We start from the raw sequence: 27,794 nt of genomic DNA, 5'->3' as shown, positions 1-27,794 counted from the left end.
GCTACATATATTGGTTATCCCACACAACAGGGATCAGAAGCAGCACAGCACTGGAGATGAAGGACCTGTGATGACATCTCTATCATGCTCCACCCTGATCACATGACGGTGAGGCTCATCCCTAGTGAATGACTTATATGCTCTGCCCCTAATCACATGGCGGTAATGTCATCAAAAGTCCTTCATCACCAGTGAGGGAGTTACATGCCCCACCCCTTATCACATGATAGTGATGTCATCACAGCTCTTGCATCCTTGTGTAGATTACAGGCATATTACAAATCCCTTGCAGTCTCAGTTGCTATGGACCTGTGATGATGTCATTGTCATGTGATCAGGGGCGGGGCATGTAACTCCCTAACTGGTGATGAAGGACCTTGATGACATCACCATCATGTGATCAGGGGCAGAGCATATATGTCACTCACAAACCCACTCACTCACGCACTGATGGACAGGTTGTCGTTAGTAGGTTGACTATCAGTAGTTTGTAAATAGATAAGGTTCTCAGAGGTGGCACCCATTCCTATAAGGCATGTGTGGCCTATCTAGTATATATACCATTAACTCTTTGATGGGAATACTTTTATCAACGATGGATATTGAAAAGTTCTATAACTTTTAATATACTTTTTTTCCTTTTCTTCACCATTTCAAGATCTTTGATTGTTGTTCAATGCATGAAAATACCCAGAGGCAGAAAACCCCGTACGGATCTAACCCCGCTACAAGCTGAGAAGACAGAATCACATTAGTAAGTTCTGCTACTTTTACATTTTAGTTATATCAGAAGGTACACATTACTTCTGCTACTTGCTCAATATTGACTACAACATTCCATTTTTGCGCATAGTTTTTAAAAAAAGTACAGTGTCCATTTTTAGATAACCACAATACGTGAGAAAACATCATTCAGAAGTGAAAGCCTGGGGTCACACGGGATGTAATTTTAGCGGAATTCTTGTGGAATGACTGCACTGAAAAAACGTGAGATTTCCACGGGATAAGCGCAGCTTCAAAACCCATAGCCTTTAGCCATTTGACTTGGAGCGGTTTCGCCATCGGCGTTCTGCTGCGGCTTTCTCTCCCCATAGAGAGGAGAGAGGCCGTTGCAGAAACAGGAAAAGAATTGACATGCTGCAGAATCTCATCCACTTTGCTGGCTAATCCTGGGATTAGGAGCCGCGGGCGGAATTACCATGCGGACTTTCCGCGGTAATTCCTCCTCATGTGAACCCAGCCTATAGATAAATGGTAGGAGCTGAGATGTCAGACTGATTTGGCAGCTTCATTTAATGAGGACTTGCTAGATTAACCCCTTGAGTGGCGGGTTTCCTACCACCCTGTCGTGCCCACCAGGGCAGGTTTTTTAAAATGGTCTAATCATTGAATTTCAACTAATTTTGCAGTTGCGTCTCAAGAGCCATAACTTTTTCATTTTTCCATTGACATGGCCATATAAGGGCTTGTTTTTTGCGGGACAAGTTGTGATTTTTTTAAACAGGGGGGAGGAAAAAAAGAAATGGGGAAAAAAGAAAAAAAGGGGCCATGTCATTAAGGGGTTAAATAATGTATTAACTTCCTTCTCTGGGTCATTACGACGCATGGATACCACACGTGTGATTATATTTTTGATTTTTTACAAAGTAAAGGGAGACAAGTGTTTTTATAATTTTTTTACTTTTTTTTTTCTTTTTTTTTCTTTTGTCCCTTTAGGGGACTTCCACAGGGACCCATCAGGACCCCTGATCACATTCCGGGGGTCCGATGGTGACAGCCCTTTACATGGTGCAGTGACAGCCCTTTACATGCTGCAGTCACATAGACTGCAGCATGTAAAGGGTTAACACAGCAGAGATCGGAGGTTTTCTCTGATGTCTGCTGTAAGAGCTAGTACCTAGCTGTCCTCTGACAGCTAACAACCAGCTCTCCCTGCCACAGAGACCATCGGCTTGCTTCTGACAAGCTGATGGTCTCTATGGCAACCTGTAAACAAACCAGTGCAGGAGATTGCCGGCATGTCGGCAATATCTTCTGCTGGTTTTTCAAAGCCCTTGCTTTGTTCTCTGTGGGACTGTGCAGGCAGAGCACAGTGTCACAGCTTGTGGCATTGTGCTCTGCAGCTCCCATAGTGATACATAGCCCGGAAATCTTCCGGGCTATGTTGCTATGAGCAGTGGAGCTCGTCCCGGAAAATTTCCGGGCGTGCCACTCAAGGGGTTATGGCACTGTTAACGACTTGATTACTATCTTTAATTTACTATATAGATATATGAATATAAAAAAAAAAGTTTTTTTATCACCCTGGAACCAGAACTACAAATCTCATGTCCATTATATCTACAAGTAACACCTGAATGCATAAGTTATTAAGAAACCGCAATAATAACAATAGTACAATCATGTTTAATACGTCTCTTCTGCATTTGCCACTAGTAATAAATTGAATACCTTTGGGATTTTGGCATATTTTCCAAATCGTGTGTCCCGGACACTGGTAAGTTCGAGAAATTCAATTTCCTGTAAAAGGGATTAAACAAATTTAACAAGAGTTAAAAATATTATCGTTATTTGTCTTCGTAAGCCTAAATAGCACCAACATATTGTCCACTGCTAAACACAAATTCTAAGCAAAGTATAAAATGTTTTTCAGGAACCTTTCACGCAGGACGGAATATCCCGCAACCGCGTTTCAGAATATGCCATCCCTGAATTCCACACCAAAATCTGTTCTGCTAACTGTGGATTTTGATGAGGTATTGCTGGACGAATTCTATTTTCAATTCCACACCAAACTTCGTATGTCAGCTGTACAGATTTTGGGGCTGACTATTCTGCAGGAGGGCATATTCCATCCTGTGTGAAAGATTCGTAAAGCAGGCTTACCAAACAGTTTGCATAATGCAATACTTCAATGCAGTCAAGCAACTATGCAATTTTTCATCACCATAGTATTGCAGAGTTTGACCTGTAACCTACAATCCACTGGTCACTAAATGGCCAAATTCACCCAACCCCTAATCCTCTATCCCCAGTTTACCCCAAAAAGACGCAAGAGACAGTGGGTTGGGTTGAATTGGCTACAACTGCAATTTTATTAACAAACTAAACATACAGTGTATGAAATAAATACATTGTAAAAATACAATAAAAACCTTTTAGCTAAACGCACAACAACACACTTATGTCAATAGTAAAGTGGAAGTGGTCCTTGAAGTCTGCTGCCATTCTGCAAAAATATTACATTTACCCCCAGCTTCCTACCACAGGTTCAGGGACACCACGGCCAACTGCAGATGGCCATTACAATTTACATCCACACCCAGGGACACCAGCTAGCAATAGCCCAAATTTACAGACCAACCATAAGGAATGGTATAGTTTGGCAAGGACTATACCCATACTTATCCCCGTCCATGACTAATCTCCACCTACAGAGGAACCATACCCACATTGACCCCCTTTTCATCCGATCAATCACCACCAACAGAAAGGACTCCCAACCTGCCACAGTGAGTGCTAAAGGACGAGTACATGGGAGGGTTGGGGTTAGTAATGCTGTCCTCCTGTCATTACTGTGACACCACACATTCCACTTAAACATTGAGAAGTTATAAACCGCACCCTTCACACAAAAGAAAAACTTCTAAACACATGAGAATGTATTGTAATAGAACAGAAAAAGTGGGAAAGGAGGACAGGATGACTGAAAGTTGCTACAATGCAATGTCATATGTAGGAACCCCGGGAAATGTTTTTCCCACCCTAACCCCAACCCTCCCATGTACTCCTCCTTTAGCACCTCCTATCCTACATGTTGGCCTTCCTCCATGGCTTACATCCTGCATTTAATCTCTCTACCTTATTTTTCCTAAGGAACCATGTATGGTAGCACTGTATTGCCAACTTATAGGCACTCTGTGTGCCAGTGCATGGTACCTCAATGAGAAAGCAGATGTGAGCTACCATAAAAGGGTTGCCCAAAACTTGTATATTAATGAACTATCTAAGGGATAGCTCATCAATATCAGTTTGTGGGGTTTTGACACCTGACATTCCCACTGATCAGCCATTTGCAGGATCTGCTGTGTTGCAGGACTAGCAAAACTCTGTACATTGGGCAAAAAGCCTGAATGGTACTGCTAATTCAGTCACATTCAAGTGAGCTTGCAGTACCATTCCAGGCCTCTATATGTACTGTGTTGTGCTAGTTCTAGTGAACAGTGGCTTCGGCAAATGGCTGATCGGCAGGGGTGCTAGATGTTGGACCCTTGACTATCTTGCATCAATTATCAGAAAAAGTCCAGGAAAACCCTTGTAATATAAAACCTATAGAACTTTATGGGTTTTGTATTACAAACCGTATCACACAAGTTCATTGTATTTGCACAAATCCTTTTTTAGAATTCTGCTAAGGTCGAATGCCCAGGGACAGATAATCGTTGTGGGATTCGCGGCCAGGTGCCCGCTGTGAATCCCGCAGCAATAGCCGTCCATAGACATACTATGTTAAAAGATTCTTCCCCCGCCCACAAGTGGAAATCAACTGCGATTTTCTGCTCGCTGGGGAGAATCGCAGCATGTTCTATTCATCGCGGAAAATTGTGTGAATGGCTTCCATTGCAGTTACTAGAAGCTGTCCATCCCTCGATACTCCGCGCTGTGAGCACAGTGGAAGTATCGCTGGAAATCACGTCGCTGCCCAGCGCTGGCTGAGACTCTTCACAAATTTGGAGAGGTAAATATGGCGTCTCTGGTGAGCGCCGGGTCTGATTCCGCTGCGAGCTTTCGCAGGCGAATCTGACCCAGTCGTGGGCATGACGCCTTAGCAGTGGCAGAGGAAATGATTCTTACTAAAAGTTTGTTTCCAATAACTATCTGCATTCATCGTGTATACTCACTAATTGCAAAACTGCAAAAATTTGAAATAGAATAAGCTCACACCGATTCCTACACCGGAGAAGCAAGAGGCAACGTCATCACAGACCACACAGCAAAGGCAGCGGCCCTCAAGCCGTGGAAGAAAAGAAGAAAAGAAGAATTTGACAAAAATCTTGGACTTTGATAAAAACTTTGGACTTTGATAAAAACTTTGGACTTTGATAAAAACTTTGGACTTTGATATGCTAAAGACTTTACAGTTACAAGCCAGCAAGGAAGAAAAAAAAGACAAATGGACTAAATATGGGAGCAACAGAACAGGGCGGCGTATGGCGGACAGTCAACAGAACTTGCCTACCACGGTCCCCTGTGCCCCATGATGGCCCAGCTGACACACGGAAAGACGCACCTCTCAAAGCAGCAATGATGTCGACGCTCGAACGAGGACAGGTGGTTCCTGGGTTTTCTGTAGCAGCTGCATCATTTGTCCAGTTTTGCATGATCTTTGCCGTAAGCAACCGGGCAGAAGTAAAATTTGCCACATCACACTTGCCGGGGCCACTCTACCCATTTCAGGGATTGCAAATTGACTACACTCAGCTCCCACTTGTTGGGAAGTATGAATATGTGCTTGTTGTTGTTGATGTCTTTTCAGGTCGGAGACCTACCCTGTTACCAAGGTAAATAAGCAGGTAACCGCACAGAAGCTCATGAATGAGGTAATCTGCAGATATGGGGCACTGGAAGTGATTGAGTCAACAAAGGTACACACTTCACAGGTGAAATAATGCAATACCTCATGTCCGCTTTGGGTATATCCAAGGCCTTTCACACACTTTACCATCCACAGAGTAGTAGGAAAGTAGATCCAAAAGGCAATGGAGGAAACGGGCAAATCTTGAATTGAGTGTCTTCCATTAGTTTTTTTCTTTTTCTCCGGAGGGTACATGCCACAGTGGCTGAGTTTGGGAAATGATTCTCTTGTTAATTTTGTCATAGGTCTCTCCAAGGAATTGTCAATAACGCATTCTGTAGTCTCTGCTTCTCTCTCAGGTCCTACAGACGAGCGTCACAATCTGAAACCAGGTGACAGGGTCTATGTAAAAAAGTTTGAGAGAAAAGCCCGGTTTAAAGGTCCCTACCAGATGTTGTGCACCACCCCAACTGCAGTCAAGTTTGAAAGAAAGCCCACTTGGATCCACACCTCACACTGCAAAAAGGCCCTGGGTCCCTGGAGCACAGAACTCATGATCCTGCATATCCTTTACATGCTATGGGCAGGGTTTGGGACCTGGGCGGAAGTGGCTGTCACAGTGACATTGTGGTACAATTCCTCTAACACACAAGTAGCCACGTACACCTTTGAGTACTGTACACTAGCCCCCTGTTTCAGGGATCAGAACAAATTAATACAATCAATAAGACTACACTGAGGGTGAGAACCCAACACTGCATCGTGCTAAGAGAGAAATAGACGCTCCAGGTAGCAGTTTTGATCCACATGTATATATAGATGCAATAGTAGTGCCAAGGGGGGTGCCAGATGAGTTCAAGGCCAGACCCCAGGCAATGGCTATATGCCTATAATACAACAGAGCGATTTGTCCCCTAATGGATCTGTTTCAATAGAAACAGGGGTGACCACTCTAGTCTCCCAGCCATTAGAATAGAGTAGCATGTGTGTTGTAGATCCCTTCTGTGTCTATTAGGTCTTCGCGTTTAGTTAGGATTAGTTGTCGGGGAAGGGATTAGCCCTTGGACAGCTGACCAACAATGATAGGTAGGGCATAGATCATAAGCTAGAAATAGGGAAAGCAAACCTTACTGCGCCCTGTAGAAGTTATAAAGTATCGTTTATTTTGAGACAGTTTCTAGGGGGGATTGAGAAAGTACAGGCTCATAAAATGGAAGAATCTGTCTCAAAATGGCCGCTAGATACAAAATGGAGCATTATAAGATGTAAATAAGCTTGTGTGTAGTGAAACAATAATTCAAGCAGAAATAGCTTTAGAGCATGAGATTCGGTGCAATGTCTAATGATGTGTCTCTGTTCTTTTTCATGAGAACTAAGTCTGCACGCAGTTGTTATCAGAAGAAGCCCTCCCACACCTCCATTCGGAGACTTGGACAAAGGAACTGACTGTGCTACAGCCACCTGAATAACAAAGTGAATACAAGGGAGGACCAGGGAGGACCAAGATAACGCTGGGAGAAACAGACACTTGAAAACATTACAGATATATTCTCACTACACTGATTGCTGGACAATGCATGATTCTTAATGTTTTTCTAACCCAATGAGATTAACCCCGTGACTAATGACGTATTCCTTTCCTGTATTAGAACTATACCAAAGTGAATAGACTTCCAGTGTACACGCCTTAAGGAGAGTGGGCTGTATACTTGCCGCGGCTCATCTCTATGTATCTGTGGGAACTGATAACTATACATTATATAGTTTTTGGCCTCCTTGATGCATCCAGGTGCGAACTAATTTGGACCTCAAGACTTGAAAGGTTATGTGGCCGCGCAGCGGTCCTTAACAGCAGCACTGTATTTCCAACTTATAGGCACTCTGTGTGCCAGTGCATGGTACCTCAATGAGGAAGCAAATATGAGCTACCATAAAAGGGTTGCCCAAAACTTGTATATTAATGAACTATCTAAGGGATAGCTCATCAATATCAGTTTGTGGGGTTTTGACACATGACATTCCCACTGATCAGCCATTTGCAGGATCTGCTGTGTTGCAGGACTCGCAAAGCTCTGTACATTGGGCAAGAAGCCTGAATGGTACTGCTAATTCAGTCACATTCAAGTGAGCTTGAAGTACCATTCCAGGCCTCTATACTATGTACTGTGTTGTGCTAGTTCTAGTGAACAGTGGCTTCGGCAAATGGCTGATCGGCAGGGGTGCTAGATGTTGGACCCTTGACTATCTTGCATCAATTATCAGAAAAAGTCCAGGAAAACCCTTGTAATATAAAACCTATAGAACTTTATGGGTTTTGTATTACAAACCGTATCACACAAGTTCATTGTATTTGCACAAATCCTTTTTTAGAATTCTGCTAAGGTCGAATGCCCAGGGACAGATAATCATTGTGGGATTCGCGGCCAGGTGCCTGCTGTGAATCCCGCAGCAATAGCCGTCCATAGACATACTATGTTAAAAGATTTTCCCCTCGCCCACAAGTGGAAATCAACTGCGATTTTCTGCTCGCTGGGGAGAATCGCAGCATGTTCTATTCATCGCGGAAGATGGCACGAATGGCTTCCATTGCAGTTACTAGAAGCTGTCCATCCCCCGATACTCCGTGCTGTGAGCACAGTGGAAGTATCGCTGGAAATCACGTCGCTGCCCAGCGCTGGCTGAGACTCTTCACAAATTTGGAGAGGTAAATATGGGGTCTCTGGTGAGCTCCGGGTCTGATTCCGCTGCGAGCTTTCGCAGGCGAATCTGACCCAGTCGTGGGCATGACGCCTTAGCAGTGGCAGAGGAAATGATTCTTACTAAAAGTTTGTTTCCAATAACTATCTGCATTCATCGTGTATACTCACTAATTGCAAAAGTCTATGGAATGCAGGTAATGGAGCAAAAATATCTTTTCAGTGTCCACAAGTGGCTATGGTTATATGCTGCTTTATGCCTGCTGCCCTACTGCGTGACAGTCACACCCTCGCTACACTCTATCTATTCTAAAGATATCAGATTAAATAATATGTACACCAGATAGATGATCCTATGACCAGTGAGAGGATTTCATATCCAGTTAGGCCCACTGCACACGGGCAGAAATTCTGCAGCGGGATTTCCCACAGAATTTCCACCCATACACGCCTGCATAGGATTGCATTACAATATGCAATCCTAGTGAGACGGACGCGGTTTGTCTGCGCAAAATCACATGCAGAAAACAAATTGCGGCATGCTCTATTTCTGTGCAGGGCTCGCAGAAATGTCACTCCCCAGCCGCCGGCTCCGGTCTGTGCATGCACCGGCTGCCCGGCAGCCAGAACATGAAAGATCCGGTGCCGTGGGAGCAGGTGAGTGTCGCGCTGCTCTCTGCAGGGGCTCGGGTCAGGTCCCGCTGCAAGAATTCTCGCAGCCGGATCTGACCCGGCCGTCTGCAGGCGGTCTAAGATTATGGAAACCAGGAAAAGTTATATCATTGGGCTTTAATTGGGAACTTGTTAAATTAATGCAAGGAGTGCCCCCCTACTGGAGATATACAAGCTCCGATACTAGTGAATTACATCATAGAGGATTGCCTTCTATATTGTTTTCCAATATATTTCTATGTACCACAATTCAAAACTAGTAAAGATCAAATGAAAGAAAGTTTTCATGGATGACTATAGCTATAAACTATATGTCATTGCGTATGGAAGTCTGTAGTTTGTTTGTATGGTGTGGGCTACAGACTGACCTAAAACATTCTAAAGGCAAAACTACTAAGAGACTCAGTAAAACATACAAAATGTGGTAGATAAGAATATTCTCACCTTGCTCTGGAAAGTCCAATACAGGTAATAACCTTTCGGGTCAACACGTAGGATAACTGGAGAAGCTGTAGAGGTTTCCTACAAGAAATTGATGGATATTTTATGACTAAATATACAAAAGTTAAAGAAATATTTTAAATACAATTAATTCAGAAACCCTGTAGTCAGTACTTAGTTGAAGCATCTTTGGCAGTGATTACAGCCTCCAGTCTTTCTGTGTATGATGCAACAAGGTTTGCACACCTGGGGATTTTCTGCATTCTTCTCTACAGATCCTCTCACGCTGTGTTAGGTTGGATGCAGGCTGGATGTGGACAGCCATCTTTAGGTCTTCCCAGACATGTTCGATTGGGTTCAAGTCAGGGCTCTGGTTGGGCCACTCAAGGACATTCATAGAGTTGTCCCTAAGACACTCCTGTGTTGTCTTGGCTGTGTGCTTAGGGTCATTGTCTTGTTAGAAGGAGAACCTTCTGCGCAGTCTGAGGTCCCTTATACTTTGGATCATGTTTTCATTAGGAATATCTTTGTACTTTGCTCCATTCAGCTTTCCATCTACCCTGCCTAGTCTCCCTTTCCCCACCGCTGAGAAACACCCCACAGCATGATGCTGCCACCGCTATTCTTCACTATAGGGATGGTGTTGGGCAGGTGATGAACAGTGCCTGGTTTCTCTAGACATAACGCTTAGAATGGAGGCTAAAAAGTTCAGTCTTGTTTTCACCAGACCATCTTTTTTCTCACAGTCTGCCAAAAAGCCCTTAAAGTATTTTGAAACTTCATTTAGGCTTTCATATGTCTTTTAAATCAAGCGTAGTTGGCGAGAATATACAGCAGAGCTGTATGCAGGCAATCAAAAAGACAACCTGTTGGATCACATATATCAAGTAGAAATAGAATCGAGCATTCTGGAGGAAGAAGTCACATAGACTCTAAAAAAAACTACCAAACAGGAAAGTCCCGAGCGTTGATCACATAACTGCCGAACTGCTCAAACCAGTGTCAGTCAAGATCCTAACTGACCTATGTCAAAAGATCTGGAGCTGCAAATCGTGGCCTAAAAACTGGACAAAATCTGTCTTCGTCACACTTCCAAAAAAAGATGATGCTCAATCATGAGGCAATACAATTTGGATGAATTAGAAATCAGAGTCAAAATCAGTGGCAGAAATCTCAACAACCTTAGCTATGCCAATGACAACACCCTGCTTGCAGAAAGTGAAAGGGACCTGGAATACCTTATCCAATAAGTGCAAAAGGAAAGCGAACGCATTGAACTCGACCTCAACAGCAAGAAAACGAAAGTCATGACCACGGTAGGCAATGGTACAGAGAACATAAAAATGACCAACGGAGAAGTCGAGTTGGTCTAAAGGCTGGTTTACACGGGTCAATGATCGCTCAAAGATCGCTGAAAGGACAGTTTGAGTGACAGCTTTGAGCGATCATTTTGCATAAAAATTAATTGGTATTTAAGTAGCTACTCAGCTACTTAAATACCAATTAGGTATGCAAATGAAGCCTTCCCTGAACATAGCTAATAGCCCAAGGCTATTATCTGCGCTCAGATCCTTTGCACTCCATGTGAGAAACAATGCTATCAGCACTCAGTGGAGAAGTACTGATAAAAATGAAGGACGATTTTTAGGTTAGCTTGAATTTAATGATCAGCTAACAGTGCCTGAAAAGCGGACGATGGCCGCACGTTTACATGCACAGATTATCGCTAAAACGGTCGTTTTTTTTTTCTTTAAAGCGATCATCGGCTGGTGTAAATGGGCCTTTAGATTCCATTTTCCTTGGACAAAGATCAATTGTAACAGACAATCTGGACCCAAGATCAAGAGATGGATTACACTTGGTAGGAATGAAATGCGAGGAATGGAAAAGATCCGGAAAAGCAATGATATTAGCATTGCAACAAAAACCAGACTGGTCAATGCAATCGTCTTTCCCATAGCGACATATGGTTGCGAAAGTTAGATGCTCAGGAAAGCAACAGAAGGAAAATTGATGCATTTGAACTATGGTGCTGGGGGTAATGTTAGATTGTGTCAAACCAAAAATATCACATAGAGCAAAATCATCAAACAGTGACACTCTTTTTTTGGCCATGTGATATGCGCTAACTCACTGGAGGCAGTACTGTTGCTTAGCAAAGTCAGTGGAAAGAGAAGATTAGGACGACAAAGAACTAGATGGCTAGATACAATCAAGGCCACCACGAATATGTCAATCAAGGAACTGAAAGAAGCTGTGAAAGACAGAAACGCGTGGAGAACATTGATCCATAGAGTGACCGAAGGCTGGATGCGACTGAAGAGGCAGTTCTTTCTGGAGGTGGGGATTTTTTAATCCTCGTTCTTCCCTTCCCCCCATCATACCGAACACTCCTTGTTTTTCCCCATTACACAGGACGTTCTCGCTCACTGACCGCAGTTACTTTCACCAAGGTCTCTGCGCGGGCCGGCAGCTTTTCCTACACACTGGCGCTTCCTCCTGGACCTCCGCTCAGACTCCTCCCCTATGATGATCTCAGTGCGGGAGAACCAGATAGGGGAGGGGTCTGAGCAGAGGTCCTGGAGGAAGCACTGGTGTGCAGGAGAAGCTGCCGGCCCACGCAGAGAACATAGTGAAAGTAACTGCGCCCAGTCATTGTGTGAAAAGTAGCGACCCCTATATGTACGCCTATGCTCACTTGTACCACATGACACAGTAGAAAAGATACATTCAGCAGCAGAGCTGACAGACAATGATTTTAAGGGAGTTAACCCTTCAGACGCCGCAGTTGTGCAACATACATACAGAAAATTGACATGACAGTTTTGCACAGACTGAAAGAATTCTTTCATGATAAAGAGGACACAGGACTTTCAAGCACACAAACACAGAAGAAACTTGGGGCCAGAAAGATGTCTGATTGGATGCCCCCTCCTGGCCGGAATCCCCCTTTGGACAAATACATAGACTCCTTTAGGCATGCGGTGCAATCCACTATACTGGACAAGCATGGAAGTGAAACATTTCATATCAATATGCAGGAAAGAAGGGCCATCCATGCACTTAAGAGCAACAAGGAAATCACGATTAAGCCTGCAGAGAAGGGTGATGCTATAGTCCTCATGAATACATTGGACTACAAGTAAGAAGCAAACAGACAGCTGACGGATACCAGATACTACACCAAACTGAATCAAGACCCGACTGAGAAATATGTGAGGAAATTGAGAAGGGTCATCAGAAGCCTGTCTGTGGGCTTCACAAAACTTCTGGACTTGATATCGGAGAACCCCAAGGTTGGAACATTCTACATGCTTCCAAAACTACACAAAGCTGGCAACCCAGGAAGGCCGATTATCTCAGATGTGGGAACCCTCACTGAAGGAATCTCAGGATGGGTGGAAGGCATCCTCAAACCACTGGTGAGAAACACAACCAGCTACCTGCAAGACACCACAGACCTACTGAACAAACTATCAACCGTAGGTCCCCTCCCAAATGGCACCATCCTGGCCACTATGGATGTGAAATCCTTGTATTCCAACATCCCACATGAGGATGGACTGACTGCCTGCCAGGCGCACCTTGAGGCCAATGGGGTCGCCTCTGATGCAGTGCTACAACTTACAAGATTCATTCTCACACACAATTATTTCTCCTTTGGCAAAGAGATATTCCTGCAACTCACGGGGACTGCCATGGGCAGTAAAATGGCACCGCAATATGCCAACCTTTTTATGGCAAAACTGGAGAGTGACTTTCTGGCCTCCTGCCCCAGCAAACCGTTGGCCTACTTCTGCTACATTGATGACATCATGATCTTCTGGACCCACACCAAACAAGAATTAATAAAATTCCATGAAAGATTCAATGCATTCCACCCCTCCATAAACCTGACATTAAGCTACTTGCATACAGAAATCAACTTTTTGGACACCACCATAAAGATTTTAAACAACTCAATACAGACATCCCTGTACCGAAAACCGATTGATCGGCCTACATACCTCAGATGGGACAGTTTCCATCCTAAGCACATCAAAAAGTCCATTGTCTACAGCCAGGCCATCAGGTATAACCGGATCTGCTCCAACCCAACAGACAGAGAGGAACATTCATACCATCTTAAAAGAACATTTATAAATCAGGGCTACCATCCCACCTCAATTGATGACCAAATCAACAGAGCCACCAGAATACCCAGGAATCAACTACTCCAATACAAGGAGAAGGAAAGAAACAATCGTGTGCCTCTAGTAGTGACCTGCAATCCGCAACTAGAGGTACTAAGGAAAACCGCAAAGAAACTCCACCATACCCTGCACAAGGATGACCGTCTGAAAACCATATTCCTGGACCCTCCGCTTCTGTGTTACAGGCAACCTCCTAACTTGAGGAACTTTATAATCAAGAGTGCATTACCCTCTGACACACAAAAAGGAACTTATCCCTGTAATGTAAGGAGCTGTAAGACCTGCTCACATATACTGACTGCGGACAGGATACGGATCCCCAACACACAGCAGGACTATAAGATCCCGGGGACATTCACATGTTCCACGTCCAATGTTGTATACCTGATCATGTGCAGTAAATGTCCTGTTGGGGGTCTTTATGTTGGAGAAACAGGACAGAAACTGAAAGCCAGGATGAGATCTCATCGCCACACGATTAACCCCTTGAGTGGCAGGTTTCCTACCACCCTGTCGTGCCCACCAGGGCAGGTTTTTTAAAATGGTCTAATCATTGAATTTCAACTAGTTTTGCAGTTGCGTCTCAAGAGCCATAACTTTTTCATTTTTCCATTGACATGGCCATATAACGGCTTGTTTTTTGCGGGACAAGTTGTGATTTTTTAAACAGGGGGGAGGAAAAAAAAAATGGGGAAAAAAGAAAAAAGGGGCCATGTCATTAAGGGGTTAAATAATGTATTAACTTCCTTCTCTGGGTCATTACGATGCACATGGATACCACATGTGTGATTGTATTTTTGATTTTTTACAAAGTAAAGGGAGACGAGTGTTTTTTTTATTTTTTTAATAATTTTTTTACTTTTTAAAAAAAAAAAAATTTAAAAATTTTTTTTTTTTGTCCCTTTAGGGGACTTTCACAGGGACCCATCAGGACCCCTGATCACATTCCAGGGGTCCGATGGTGACAGCCCTTTACATGCTGCAGTGACAGCCCTTTACATGCTGCAGTCACATAGACTGCAGCATGTAAAGGGTTAACACAGCAGAGATCGGAGGTTTTCTCTGATCTCTGCTGTAAGAGCAGGTACCTAGCTGTCCTCTGACAGCTAACAACCAGCTCTCCCTGCCACAGAGACCATCGGCTTGCTTCTGACAAGCCGATGGTCTCTATGGCAACCTGTAAACAAAGCAGGACATTGCCGACATGTCGGCAATATCTTCTGCTGGTTTTTCAAAGCCCTTGCTTTGTTCTCTGTGGGACTGTGCAGGCAGAGCACACTGTCACAGCTTGTGGCATTGTGCTCTGCAGCTCCCATAGTGATACATAGCCCGGAAATCTTCCGGGCTATGTTGCTATGAGCAGTGGAGCTCGTCACGGAACTTTTCCGGGCGTGCCACTCAAGGGGTTAAACACAGAAAAAGAGAATTACCTGTGGCTGAGCACTTCTCTAACCGTGGATATGACGTAGGAGATATGAGAGTTGTGATATTGAAGGGTGGTTTCAAGTCACAAAACCACTGAAGAATTTGGGAATATAAATTGATAACAACCTTTGACACGCTGAATACTGGGTTAAATTATTCTCCTGGATTTATGCGTGAATGGGAGGTGTGAGACATTTATTGCACAGATAAGACCCCAATCAACAGTAATTCAGGGACCATAAACTTTCACTCCCTTATCAGTGTTTAGCTAAAAATGCCAGTGTACCTCTTGTAGCAATTCTAGCCTGCGACCTCCCCCCCCCCCAACAGTAATTTAGGGACCATAAAACTTTCACTCCGCTATCAGTGCCTAGACAAAAAAGGTTGTTTGCTGTTGCAGAATTCCTTTTAAGTGAGAACCAATCACATCCATGTCTGTGCCTTGTCATAAGTAAGTATGTATGTTATAAGTGTGTATAAATATATCCATGCCTCTTCAGATCCAATCCATAAGCCTGAAGAAGAACCCTGCATTGGTTCGCAAGCTCGCTATTATTACATCATGTATTTTTGTTAGCCATTAAAAGGTATCATATCTACAAGATTACGTGGTTTCTCTTGCTGGGAACAATCACATTTTGCACAGTGCATCCACATGAGACAGAACATATGTGACAATTATGGAGGGGACCCGTTTCTCTCTATAGGTAGCAGTCTGAAACTACCAACAATACTCCATGAGTACTACCAGTTAGGAGGCTCTCTCAGACCTGAGGATCTCAGGCTTGGGAAATGGCATTTTAACACTTTCCATTCTGATACATCTCACTAATCTTTGGCCTCTTCAGGAATTTATTTTGATAGCAGAATAGTGTAAAGGGTTAAGGCTATCGTTTTGATAATGAATACACCAAACTTTTCTTTTATTAGTTTAGCGCTCGTTCACACGAGCGTGGGTTTAGCAGAGAATAGATGGCGTGAAAAGATCGCGGCTATACTGCACTAAAGATCACATGAATGGGTGATTTCCAGCTATTAAGTCTCGAGCTTAATTAGCAGTGAAATTACCCATTCACACAATCGGGAGCTGCATAGTACGTAGTATCCAGCTTCCATAGGAGTCTATGGAAACTTTTATGCATCATGCAGCAAAGATAGGTTAGATCCTATCTTTTCTGTCAGCATGGACCTTCGATGCGAGCATTGTAGCCATGTCCTATCTTTGTTAGGTGCAAGTATTTAGCGCATGTAAAATTCCTTCATGTGAACGTTTTTATAGGAAACCCTTGGTTCTATTAGACGTGGTCTTTTGACATGCCTATAATGTGCTAAAACCACGCTCGTATGAAGGAGGCCTTAGGGCGCGGTCACACGAGCGTAGGCGTATTTACGTTCGCACGTGCGCAGCGTTTAATCGCCGGAAAGAACGTTTTTCGGCAATTATGACCAGAGCTAGAAAGCGTATTATCGTTTGTTCCTACTTTGCAAACTATCTTTTCGGCCATCAAATATGCGTTGGCGCGTATTTCGGTCGCGTATGTTCCGTCTTTTTTTCGGGTTTCCGTTTTTACGCGCCGTAAAATCGCCCATGCGAACGAATACATTGGAAACCAACGCCTCAGATGGTCACGTTTATACGATTGGGCGCAAAAATGTGCCGTTTATGCGCTCGTGTGAACGCACCCTGAAATATAGCCCTGTATGAGTCCAAAGTTCTCATTTTGAACATAAGAGCTGCTTTGGGTCTCTACATTGTAAAAGAAAAATTAGGAAAGTTAGAGAAGGTTACAGGGCAGGGAATAGATTATTCAGCTTGCAAAAAAAGATGAGGTCTTTATTACCAAAGGCCCTTTTACACAGAATGTTCAAATGAGCGGAAATGAATGATCTTCAGTGTAATCGCTTTCAATAATCGAACGACGAATGATAAATTGTTCACTTTTCGTTCATCGTTTATTTTATGCAGGCATGAAAATCATTGTTGGCTCGTTCACTAATCATTCGGTTTAAATAACGCTCGTTCATACGTTCTCATTCACTTATATAACGTCTATATATCCAGGCTGCACGAATGAACACTAAAATTGCACCCTTGTTCAAATGAGACATCAGCAGATCTAAACGGACCCTAAGGCTAGAGATGAGCGAGCACCAAAATGCTTGGGTGCTCGTTACTCGGGACGAAAATTTCGCGATGCTCGAGGGTTCGTTTCGAATAGCGAACCCCATTGAAGTCAATGGGTGACTCGAGCATTTTTGTATATCGCTGATGCTCGCTAAGGTTTCCATTTGTGAAAATCTGGGCAATTCAAGAAAGTGATGGGAACGACACAGCAACGGATAGGTCAGGCGAGGGGCTACATGTTGGGCTGCATCTCAAGTTCCCAGGTCCCACTATTAAGCCACAATAGCGGCAAGAGTGGGCCCCCCCCCCTCCCAACAATTTTTACTTCTGAAAAGCCCTCATTAGCAATGCATACCTTAGCTAAGCACCACACTACCTCCAACAAAGCACAATCACTGCCTGCATGACACTCCGCTGCCACTTCTCCTGGGTTACATGCTGCCCAACCCCCCCCTGCACGACCCAGTGTCCACAGCGCACACTAAATTGTCCCTGCCCAGCCTTCAGCTGCCCTCATGCCACGCCACACTCATGTCTATTTATAAGTGCGTCTGCCATGAGGAGGAACCGCAGGCACACACTGCAGAGGGTTGGCACGGCTAGGCAGCGACCCTCTTTAAAAGGGGCGGGGCGATAGCCCACAATGCTGTACAGAAGCAATGAGAAATATAATCCTGTGCCACCGCCATCAGGAGCTGCACACGTGGGCATAGCAATGGGGAACCTATGTGCCACACACTATTCATTCTGTCAAGGTGTCTGCATGCCCCAGTCAGACCGCGTTTTTTTATAAATAGTCACAGGCAGGTACAACTGGGAATCCCCAACTCCGCAATGGGAATTCCGTGTGCACCCACAGCATGGGTGGCTCCCTGGAACCCACCGGCTGTACATAAATGTATCCCATTGCAGTGCCCTGGACAGCAGAGCTAACGTCAGATTAAATGCAGGTGGGCTTCGGCCCACACTGCATGCCCCAACCTGACCGGGGTTTTTAATTCATAGACACAGGCAGGTACAACTCCCTATTGTGAAGTCCCTGTGGACCGACAGCATGGGTGGGTGCCAGGAAGCCACCGGCGGCACAAAAATATATCCCATAGCATTGTCCATCACAGCTGAGGTAATGTCATGTTTAATGCAGGTGGGCTTCGGCCCACACTGCATGCCCCAGTCAGACTGGGGTTCTTTAGAAGTGGACACATGTAGTTACAACTCCGTGTGGACCGACAGCATGGGTGGCTCCCTGGAACCCACCGGCGGTACATAAATATATCCCATTGCAATGCCCAGCACAGCTGATGTAACGTCAGCTGTAATGCAGGTGGGCAAAAAATTAATTGGATTACACTGTAGGCGAGGGCCCCAAAAAATTGGTGTACCAACAGTACTAATGTACCTCAGAAAAATTGCCCATGCCCAACCAAGAGGGCAGGTGAAACCCATTAATCGCTTTGGTTAATGTGGCTTAATTGGTAACTAGGCCTGGAGGCAGCCCAGTTAAAATAAAAATTGGTTCAGGTGCAAGTTTCAACGCTTTAATGAGCATTGAAACGTATAAAAATTGTTTAGAAAAATTATATGACTGAGCCTTGTGGGCCTAAGAAAAATTGCCCGTTCGGCGTGATTACGTCAGGTTTCAGGAGGAGGAGCAGGAGGAGGAGGAGGAATATTATACACAGATTGATGAAGCAAAAATGTCCCCGTTTTTGATGGTGATAGAGAACGATGCTTCCATCCGCGGGTGCAGCCTACGTATTGCTTAGGTATCGCTGCTGTCCGCTGGTGAAGAAGAGAAGTCTGGGGAAATCCAGGCTTTGTTCATCTTGATGAGTGTTAGCCTGTCGGCACTGTCGGTTGACAGGCGGGTACGCTTATCTGTGATGATTCCCCCAGCCGCACTAAACACCCTCTCTGACAAGACGCTAGCCACAGGACAAGCAAGCACCTCCAGGGCATACAGCGCGAGTTCAGGCCACGTGTCCAGCTTCGACACCCAGTAGTTGTAGGGGGCAGAGGCGTCACCGAGGACGGTCGCGCGATCGGCTACGTACTCCCTCACCATCCTTTTACAGTGCTCCCGCCAACTCAGCCTTGACTGGGGAGCGGTGACACAGTCTTGCTGGGGAGCCATAAAGCTGTCAAAGGCCTTGGAGAATGTTCCCCTGCCTGCGCTGTACATGCTGCCTGATCTCTGCGCCTCCCCTGCTACCTGGCCCTCGGAGCTGTGCCTTCTGCCACTAGCGCTGTCGGATGGGAAGTTTACCATCAGTTTGTCCACCAGGGCCCTGTGGTATAGCATCATTCTCGAACCCCTTTCCTCTTCGGGAATGAGAGTGGAAAGGTTCTCCTTATACCGTGGGTCGAGCAGTGTGTACACCCAGTAATCCGTAGTGGCCAGAATGCGTGTAACGCAAGGGTCACGAGAAAGGCATCCTAACATGAAGTCAGCCATGTGTGCCAAGGTACCTGTACGCAACACATGGCTGTCCTCACTAGGAAGATCACTTTCAGGATCCTCTTCCTCCTCCTCCTCAGGCCATACACGCTGAAAGGATGACAGGCAAGCAGCATGGGTACCCTCAGCAGTGGGCCAAGCTGTCTCTTCCCCCTTCTCCTCATACTCCTCCCCCTCCTCCTCAACGCGCTGAGATATAGACATGAGGGTGCTCTGACTATCCAGCGACATACTGTCTTCCCCCGCCTCCGTTTCCGAGTGCGAAGCGTCTGCCTTTATGCTTTGCAGGGAACTTCTCAAGAGGCATAGCAGAGGAATGGTGACGCTAATGATTGCAGCATCCCCGCTCACCATCTGGGTAGACTCCTCAAAGTTTCCAAGGACCTGGCAGATGTCTGCCAACCAGGCCCACTCTTCTGTAAAGAATTGAGGAGGCAGACTCCCACTACACCGCCCATGTTGGAGTTGGTATTCCACTATAGCTCTACGCTGCTCATAGAGTCTGGCCAACATGTGGAGCGTAGAGTTCCACCGTGTGGGCACGTCGCACAGCAGTCGGTGCACTGGCAGATTAAACCGATGTTGCAGGGTCCGCAGGGTGGCAGCGTCCGTCTTGGAGTTGCGGAAATGTGCGCTGACCCGGCGCACCTTTCCGAGCAGGTATGACAAGTGTGGGTAGCTTTTCAGAAAGCGCTGAACCACCAAATTAAAGACATGGGCCAGGCATGGCACGTGCGTGAGGCTGCCGAGCTGCAGAGCCGCCAGCAGGTTATGGCCGTTATCACACACGACCATGCCCGGTTGGAGGCTCAGCGGCGAAAGCCAGCGGTCGGTCTGCTCTGTCAGACCCTGCAGCAGTTCGTGGGCCGTGTGCCTCTTCTCTCCTAAGCTGAGTAGTTTCAGCACGGCCTGCTGACGCTTGCCCACCGCTGTGCTGCCACGCCGCGCGACAGCGACTGCTAGCGACGTGCTGCTGCTGCTGACACATCTTGATTGCGAGACAGAGGTTGCGTTGGAGGAGGAGGAGGGTGGTTTAGTGGAGGAAGCATACACCGCCGCAGATACCAGCACCGAGCTGGGGCCCGCAATTCTGGGGGTGGGTAAGACGTGAGCGGTCCCAGGCTCTGACTCGGTCCCAGCCTCCACTAAATTCACCCAATGTGCCGTCAGGGAGATATAGTGGCCCTGCCCGCCTGTGCTTGTCCACGTGTCCGTTGTTAAGTGGACCTTTGCAGTAACCGCGTTGGTGAGGGCGCGAACAATGTTGCGGGAGACGTCGTCATGCAGGGCTGGGACGGCACATCGGGAAAAGTAGTGGCAACTGGGAACCGAGTAGCGCGGGGCCACCGCCGCCATCATGCTTTTGAAAGCCTCCGTTTCCACAAGCCTATACGGCAGCATCTCCAGGCTGATCAATTTGGCAATGTGCACGTTTAACGCTTGAGCGTGCGGGTGCGTGGCGGCGTACTTGTGCTTGCGCTCAAACAGTGGCACTAGCGACGTCTCGACGCTGCGCTGAGAGACATTGCTGGATGGGGCCGAGGACAGCGGAGGTGAGGGTGTGGGTGCAGGCCAGGAGACGGTAGTGCCTGTGTCCTCAGAGCGGGGTTGGATCTCAGTGGCAGGTTGGGGCACAGGGGGAGAGGCAGTGGTGCAAACAGGAGGCGGTGAATGGCCTTCGTCCCACCTTGTGGGGTGCTTGGCCATCATATGCCTGCGCATGCTGGTGGTGGTGGCTCCCCAGCTGATCTTGGCGCGACAAAAGTTGCACACCACTGTTCGTCGGTCGTCAGGCGTCTCTGTGAAAAACTGCCTCACCGTAGAGCACCTTGACCTCTGCAGGGTGGCATGGCGCGAGGGGGCGCTTTGGGAAACAGTTGGTGGATTATTCGGTCTGGCCCTGCCTCTACCCCTGGCCACCGCACTGGCTCTGCCTGTGCCCACACCCTGACTTGGGCCTCCACGTCCTCGCCCACGTCCACGTCCTCTAGGCCTACCCCTACCCCTCAGCATGCTGTATTACCAGTAGTGCAGAAACAGAACGCTGTAATTAAATGTGCCACTTATTGGCCTGTGGTTGGAGGCTGACTTCGCTTACGGAACAGCAGAGCCAGGAAATAATTTTGCGCAAGCCTGCTGTAACACTTAGCTGGCTGCGTATGATTTAGGACAACTACCCCCAGCACAGACCCAGTACACTGAGGACAGTCACAGGCAGCCCAAATAGATTTTTTTTCCCAAATGTTTTTGGAAAGGCCCACTGCCTATATTCAATAAATATGTCTTCTGTCCCTGCCTCACCACCACTACTGGCCCTGGACTATGTATAATTACTGCAGGGCGCAATGCTCTGCACGGCCGATATACAAAAAAAAAAAAAAAGTGCAACACTGCAAAAAGCAGCCTCCAGACTACTGCACACGGTTAGATGTGGCCCTAAGAAGAACCGTTGGGGTTCTTGAAGCCTAAAATACTCCTAACACTCTCCCTATAGCAACTCCAGCAAGACAGCACTTTCCCTGATCTCTGTCAGAACGCATCTGTGGCGAGCCGCGGGAGGGGCCGATTTATATACTCGGGTGACACCTGATCTCGCCAGCCACTCACTGCAGGGGGGTGGTATAGGGCTTGAATGTCGCAGGGGGAAGTTGTAATGCCTTCCCTGTCTTTCTATTGGCCAGAAAAGCGCGCTGACGTCTCAGAGATGAAAGTGAAAGTAACTCGAACATCGCGTGGTACTCGTCTCGAGTAACGAGCATCTCGAACACGCTAATACTCGAACGAGTATCAAGCTCGGACGAGTACATTCGCATATCTCTACCTAAGGCCTCTTTCACACGGGGACCTGTGTGTGCAAAAAACACACACATTATTGACCTGTGACTATCAATACCAAAGGTTTCCTATGGGAACGTTCAGATGAAGGAATTTTAGTCACACAAAAAACATCTGAACCTTCCCATAGGAAACCATTGGTTCTAATAGATTTTTGCACGCTTAGCTCCCTGTGTGAAAGATATCCCTTTGCTAGATGAAGAGATCATGCCAAGTTTCCATCAATGTGTTAAACAATCAGGAACTGCAATCACAATGACAATCAAATCCAGAAGATGACATGGTTTCGTATTTCTGGATGTGGCTTCAGAGAACGCAAAGTTTTTGCTTCTTCATTTGCTTGTATTTTCATAACAAATTAGACTCAAATACAGCACTGACGGCTAAACAAACTACAATGCTAATGTACTACTTTATGTACTACATGTACTAAATCCCTTCTTGCCAAAGTCAAGCAAGAAAGTACATAAAAATGTGCTAATAGGACATGTCAAGAGAACCTCTATAAGTCTTTATGGGCATCAAAAATGCTAAAAGTTCTGTTTAAATTAAAGGGGTTGTCCCGAGGCAGCAAGTGGGTCTATACACTTCTGCATGGCCATAATAATGCACTTTGTAATGTACATTGTGCATTAATTATGAGCCATACAGAAGTTATAAAAAGTTTTATACTTACCTGCTCCGTTGCTAGCGTCCTCGTCTCCATGGTGCCGACTAATTTTCGCCCTCCGATGGCCAAATTAGCCGCGCTTGCGCAGTCCGGGTCTTCTCCTCTTCTCTATGGGGCTCCGTGTAGCTCCGTGTAGCTCCGCCCCGTCACGTGCCGATTCCAGCCAATCAGGAGGCTGGAATCGGCAATGGACCGCACAGAAGCCCTGCGGTCCATGAAGACAGAAGATCCCGGCGGCCATCTTCAGCAGGTGAGTATGAAGACGCCGGACCGCCGGGATTCAGGTAAGCGCTGTGCGGGTGGTTTTTTTAACCCCTGCATCGGGGTTGTCTCGCGCCGAACGGGGGGGGGGGTTTAAAAAAAAAAAAACCCGTTTCGGCGCGGGACATCTCCTTTAAGCTTTTGGTCAATCTTGCTATCCATATATCCATATATAGTCACAATTTAGCAGAATGTTTTTTTTTGCTACTTGAGCTATTGTTTGCTGTCAAAGTCCAGTGGGTAAAGTTTCATGTTTGCTATTGGATTTGCTTAATGCCTAGTCTATGGTGAGGAGTATAAAGAATTATTTTTTTTGCCTCATTTGCTATTTGTGCTGCAGTTTTTGACATATCATGTCACAAAGTACAGGAAACAATCATTGTAACATTCCATTAGCTTTAAAAAAAATGTATCTATTAGTACTATTGTTACATACTTTTTATACATCAATTTTTACATGACTATTTGATCTCTTGGATCAATAAAACCAAATTCAGTATAGGGACAATTAAATACAGGCTATCTTAAAGGGAACCAAATCATGGTGCTGTACAGGGAGGTGACAGGGATGTATCTTTTATATTGACCCTCTCCTTGGTTCCTTCGCTGTCACCTGCCAAAGATTGCGCCCCACATGACAATGTGACTCTTCTTAGATTGCCATGAGCTCTCTCTCCCATAGACTTGTATAGGTGAGTATTACATAACCTGGCTCCTTGTGCTCTCCCCTAACTGCACCATAAGGCCTTATTCACATGACAAATTTAGCCACCTTAAAAATTGTGACCATCTGAAGCATTGTTTCCAATGCATTCATTCAGATAAGCAATTTTTTGCTTTTTAAAGAATGGCACCAGGAATAATAGGGAAAGATCTATCTTTCACACTGTATAAAATTGGTCAATGATGTCCTATCTTTTTCCACAATACGAAGCTGCAAAAAAAAGAGAGGTGGAAGGAGTTTAGCTGCATCCAACGCTGGGAAACGAAGACAGCTGCCTCTATTCAAGCATTAATAGTCATTCCAAGGATTAAAGCCAAACGAGGGATTTCCACGCTGCAGCATATTTTATCGCCGATACGCCGCAGTCTCCTGTGTGGGACTTGATTGTGGCTTGTGACTTGATTGTGGCTAGTCTTCACTCATGAGATTTTTAGCTGCGATCGACTGAGCGTAAAAATGCATATGGTCTTCTGAAGGAGGCTTAAATGGAAGCTTTATGGTGATGGAAGGAGGTGACAGGTTCCATTTAATGACACTTTAAAAGAAGGGGCTGTGATACTGGTGGCCTATGTGATCCCCACACATCACACACAGCTCTACTACATCCATCCTGATCCCCACACATCACACACACACAGCTCTGTTACATGGTACATCCATTATGCTCCTCACACATCACACACAGCTCTACTACATCCATCTTGAGTCCCACACAAGACAAACACAGCTTGACTCTTCCCTCAGCAGTGACATCACCACAGGTGCTTTTGACCACCGGATCTCTGTGGTGGTGGTAGGTCAGTGTCTTTTGTCAGGACTGCTGAGTTGTGTGGGAGATAATAATGGCTTAGTTGTATTCTAATTGTGTTATTTTTGTCCTCCTCTTTTCAAGAGCCCTAACTGTGTTGCTCTTCTGTCAGTCAGGTTCTGTGTTTTATATATCATATAGGACCTGCGATTACATCACACAGAGAGCAGAGCATGAGAAGAACCCACATATAGTACTTTCTACATTCAGCAGAATGGCTTCTCCAGCAACTGTGACGTCACCACAGGTCCTTCAGCGCACCGGATCACTGTGGTGGTGGTGGTGGTAGGTTGTTGTCTTCTGTCAGGACTGCTGAATTGTGTCATCTGAGATAATAATGGCTTAGTTGTATTTTCATTTTGTTATTTTTGTCCTCCCCTTCTAAGAGCCCTAACTTTGTTGTTCTTCAGTCGGTCAGACTCTGTGTTTCATATATGTTGTAGGACCTTTGATGTCATCACCAGGGGGTGGAGTATGACTTCACCAGGAGGGTGGGGCATAAGAAGCACTCAAATACTCGCAGACAAGTGGTCGTTAGTTTGATTGGCAGGTGTGTCAGAACTCAGACCTCCACCAAACTTGTATTGAAAACCCTTTTAATTGATATGGAATTCCACACAGTACTGACAGCAGCAGCAGTAATGTGCCATTGATGTGAAAGGTGAATGCCGACTACGAAGGCGCGCGAGGGCTTACCGATACGCTACAGTGGAGCAGCTCACCATGAAAATGAACTAGGGGCTATTAGATGTATGTCTAAAACAGTTCAGTGAACCCTACTGCATATGGGGCTACAAAGCAGACAGATGGTCATGACACTAATGCTAATAAAGGTGCATCAGAGGAAAAGGCTTCAATTTGCACAGCAGTATCGGAATTGAACCACCGCTTAATGGCAAAGGTTTACCTTCTCCAATGAGTCACTTTTCTACTTCATTGAACTGATGGACATTGGGGAGTCAGGCGAGAAACTTTGGAGAACAAACACCCGGCAACCACTGCTGGAAGAACACAAGCTGGTGGCAGCAGTGTATGGTCTGGGGATTTTATTTGTGGCACGCACAAAGCTAATTTATGCAAAAAGCATAGAGCTTCGTACTCACTGCAATGGTCAGGCTTAGTATTACAAAGTCCCCATTGAAGTAGATGGCCTGCAATACCAAGCCTGACCACAGCATTGAGAATGGAGCTGTCTACTTGCTGCAAAAATCAGCTTAGTGTATGATAGAAAAGCTGATCGGTGGAGATCCCTGGCAACAGATACCCACTGATCTACTACTGATGGCATTTGGAAAGGATAAAACACATTTCAGCTTCTTACACCTCAGACTCTGGCCTCTTTCACATGGGCGACAGCAATATTGCCGCAAGAAAATCGTTCTGTGTGATATCGCTGCATTTTGTCGTCGCGATATCACAATTTTGTGTCGCTACAAAGTCACACCACTTTGTAGCGCTCTTTTGCTGTGATTTTTGGAGGTGGGGTCGGGGGATTAAAATATAAGCCCTACCCTGAAATTAAGGTTTATCTGCATAAAAAAAAAAGAACACATCACCTAACAGGCGTTTTCAGCTCCGCCGCATATCTCCTCTGCAGCTCTAGCAGACTTGCTTGTACTTTTCAGCAAGCTCTTCCTGGTTTGGAGGTTCAAAATCCCCGCCTCCACATAGTGCTGGCTGCGATTGGTTCTCAAGCGCCGCAGCTCAGTCAATCACTGCAGTGCTAGTTGAACCAATCGCAGCCAGCGCTTCCTGGAGGCGGAGATATTGAACCTCCAAACTAGGAAAGCTACAAGCAAGTCTGCGAGATGCAGAGGAGAAGTGCGGCGGAGCTGACAGCGCTTGTTAGGTGATGTATTGTTTTTTTTTAATGCAGATAAACCTTAATTTCAAGGAAGGACTTTTTAATGCAGATCGGGCTTATTTTAGGGATTTTACAGTAGGACTTTCTACTGTAAAGCTGGAACGCACCGCACAAAAAACAAATTTTTTAGTGCAATGCAACACATAGGAAGGGTCTGTAGGGAAACATGGGCTACAAAACCTCGCAAAACGCGGCTGTATAGAGCATGCCGCGTTTTTGTATTCTTGCAATGTAGCAGGCTACAAAACATCACTAATGTGAAGGAACTAGAGATGAGCGAATGTAATCATTAAGGGCGATTTCGCAATCGAGCATCGCTGTTTTCAAGATACTCGAAAATAGCGATGCTCGTTTATGAAATCGCCCTTAACGAGTACGTTCGCTCATCTCTAGAAGGAACCCATTGGAAACCAAGGGCTTTACATACATGCAATTTGTAGCGCTGTTACATTGTGAGAAAATCGTGTGATTTGTCACCCGTGTGAAACCAGACTAATAGAACTGAGCCCTGAGAAGAGGAAACCTTTTATTATTATAGGATATATGGAAATGGGCAGAGCTGGGTTATAGAGAGGGCAATAGGGGCAAATGGGGCTTTCACTCTCCTCAGAATGAGGAAATATTTTGGTCAGCATATTGCATTTGTAAATAACTGTTAGGCAAAATCAGAAGTGGGTCCAAAACACGGAAGACAGACTTTGCTAATCTTCCATCATACTTTTTCTCTGTAGGTTCCACTCCCGGCTTTGGCTTACAAATAGTGAAATAAAAATACTGACCAAATACAGCTGTTTCAATGATGTCTTATTCATGGAAGCGTCCCACTACCAGTCTGTGACGCTTGGTTTGAAAACCCGGCACCTTAGTACTGTATAGCAGTGTTATGTAGGCAGTGTTATGTGGGCATAGTATGGCCTTATTATTTAGGCGTTATATAGCTTTGTTATATGATTGTTGGTATTATTGGAAACTGTATGCTACTTTTATATCTGCAACTTATGGTAATTATTGAAAACTTATTACTGACACTGTAATATTTATATACAG

General features: G+C 45.5%; 1 protein-coding gene across 1 annotated transcript in view; it reads right to left on the bottom strand.

The window, feature by feature from the left end:
- PLCB2 (phospholipase C beta 2) overlaps window positions 1-27,794 on the bottom strand; it is a 163,246-nt gene that overhangs the window by 120,765 nt on the left and 14,687 nt on the right. Inside the window, exons 2-3 of the mRNA XM_066608520.1 lie at window positions 9,388-9,465; window positions 2,452-2,520 (exon numbers count right to left, since the gene is read on the bottom strand). Coding sequence (XP_066464617.1) covers window positions 2,452-2,520; window positions 9,388-9,465 — 147 coding nt within the window. The remainder of the gene's footprint in view (window positions 1-2,451; window positions 2,521-9,387; window positions 9,466-27,794) is intronic.

This window comes from Eleutherodactylus coqui, chromosome 6, assembly GCF_035609145.1.
Source record: "Eleutherodactylus coqui strain aEleCoq1 chromosome 6, aEleCoq1.hap1, whole genome shotgun sequence".
Taxonomy (NCBI): Eukaryota; Metazoa; Chordata; class Amphibia; order Anura; family Eleutherodactylidae; genus Eleutherodactylus; species Eleutherodactylus coqui.
This window is presented reverse-complemented; position numbering and strand designations above follow the sequence as displayed.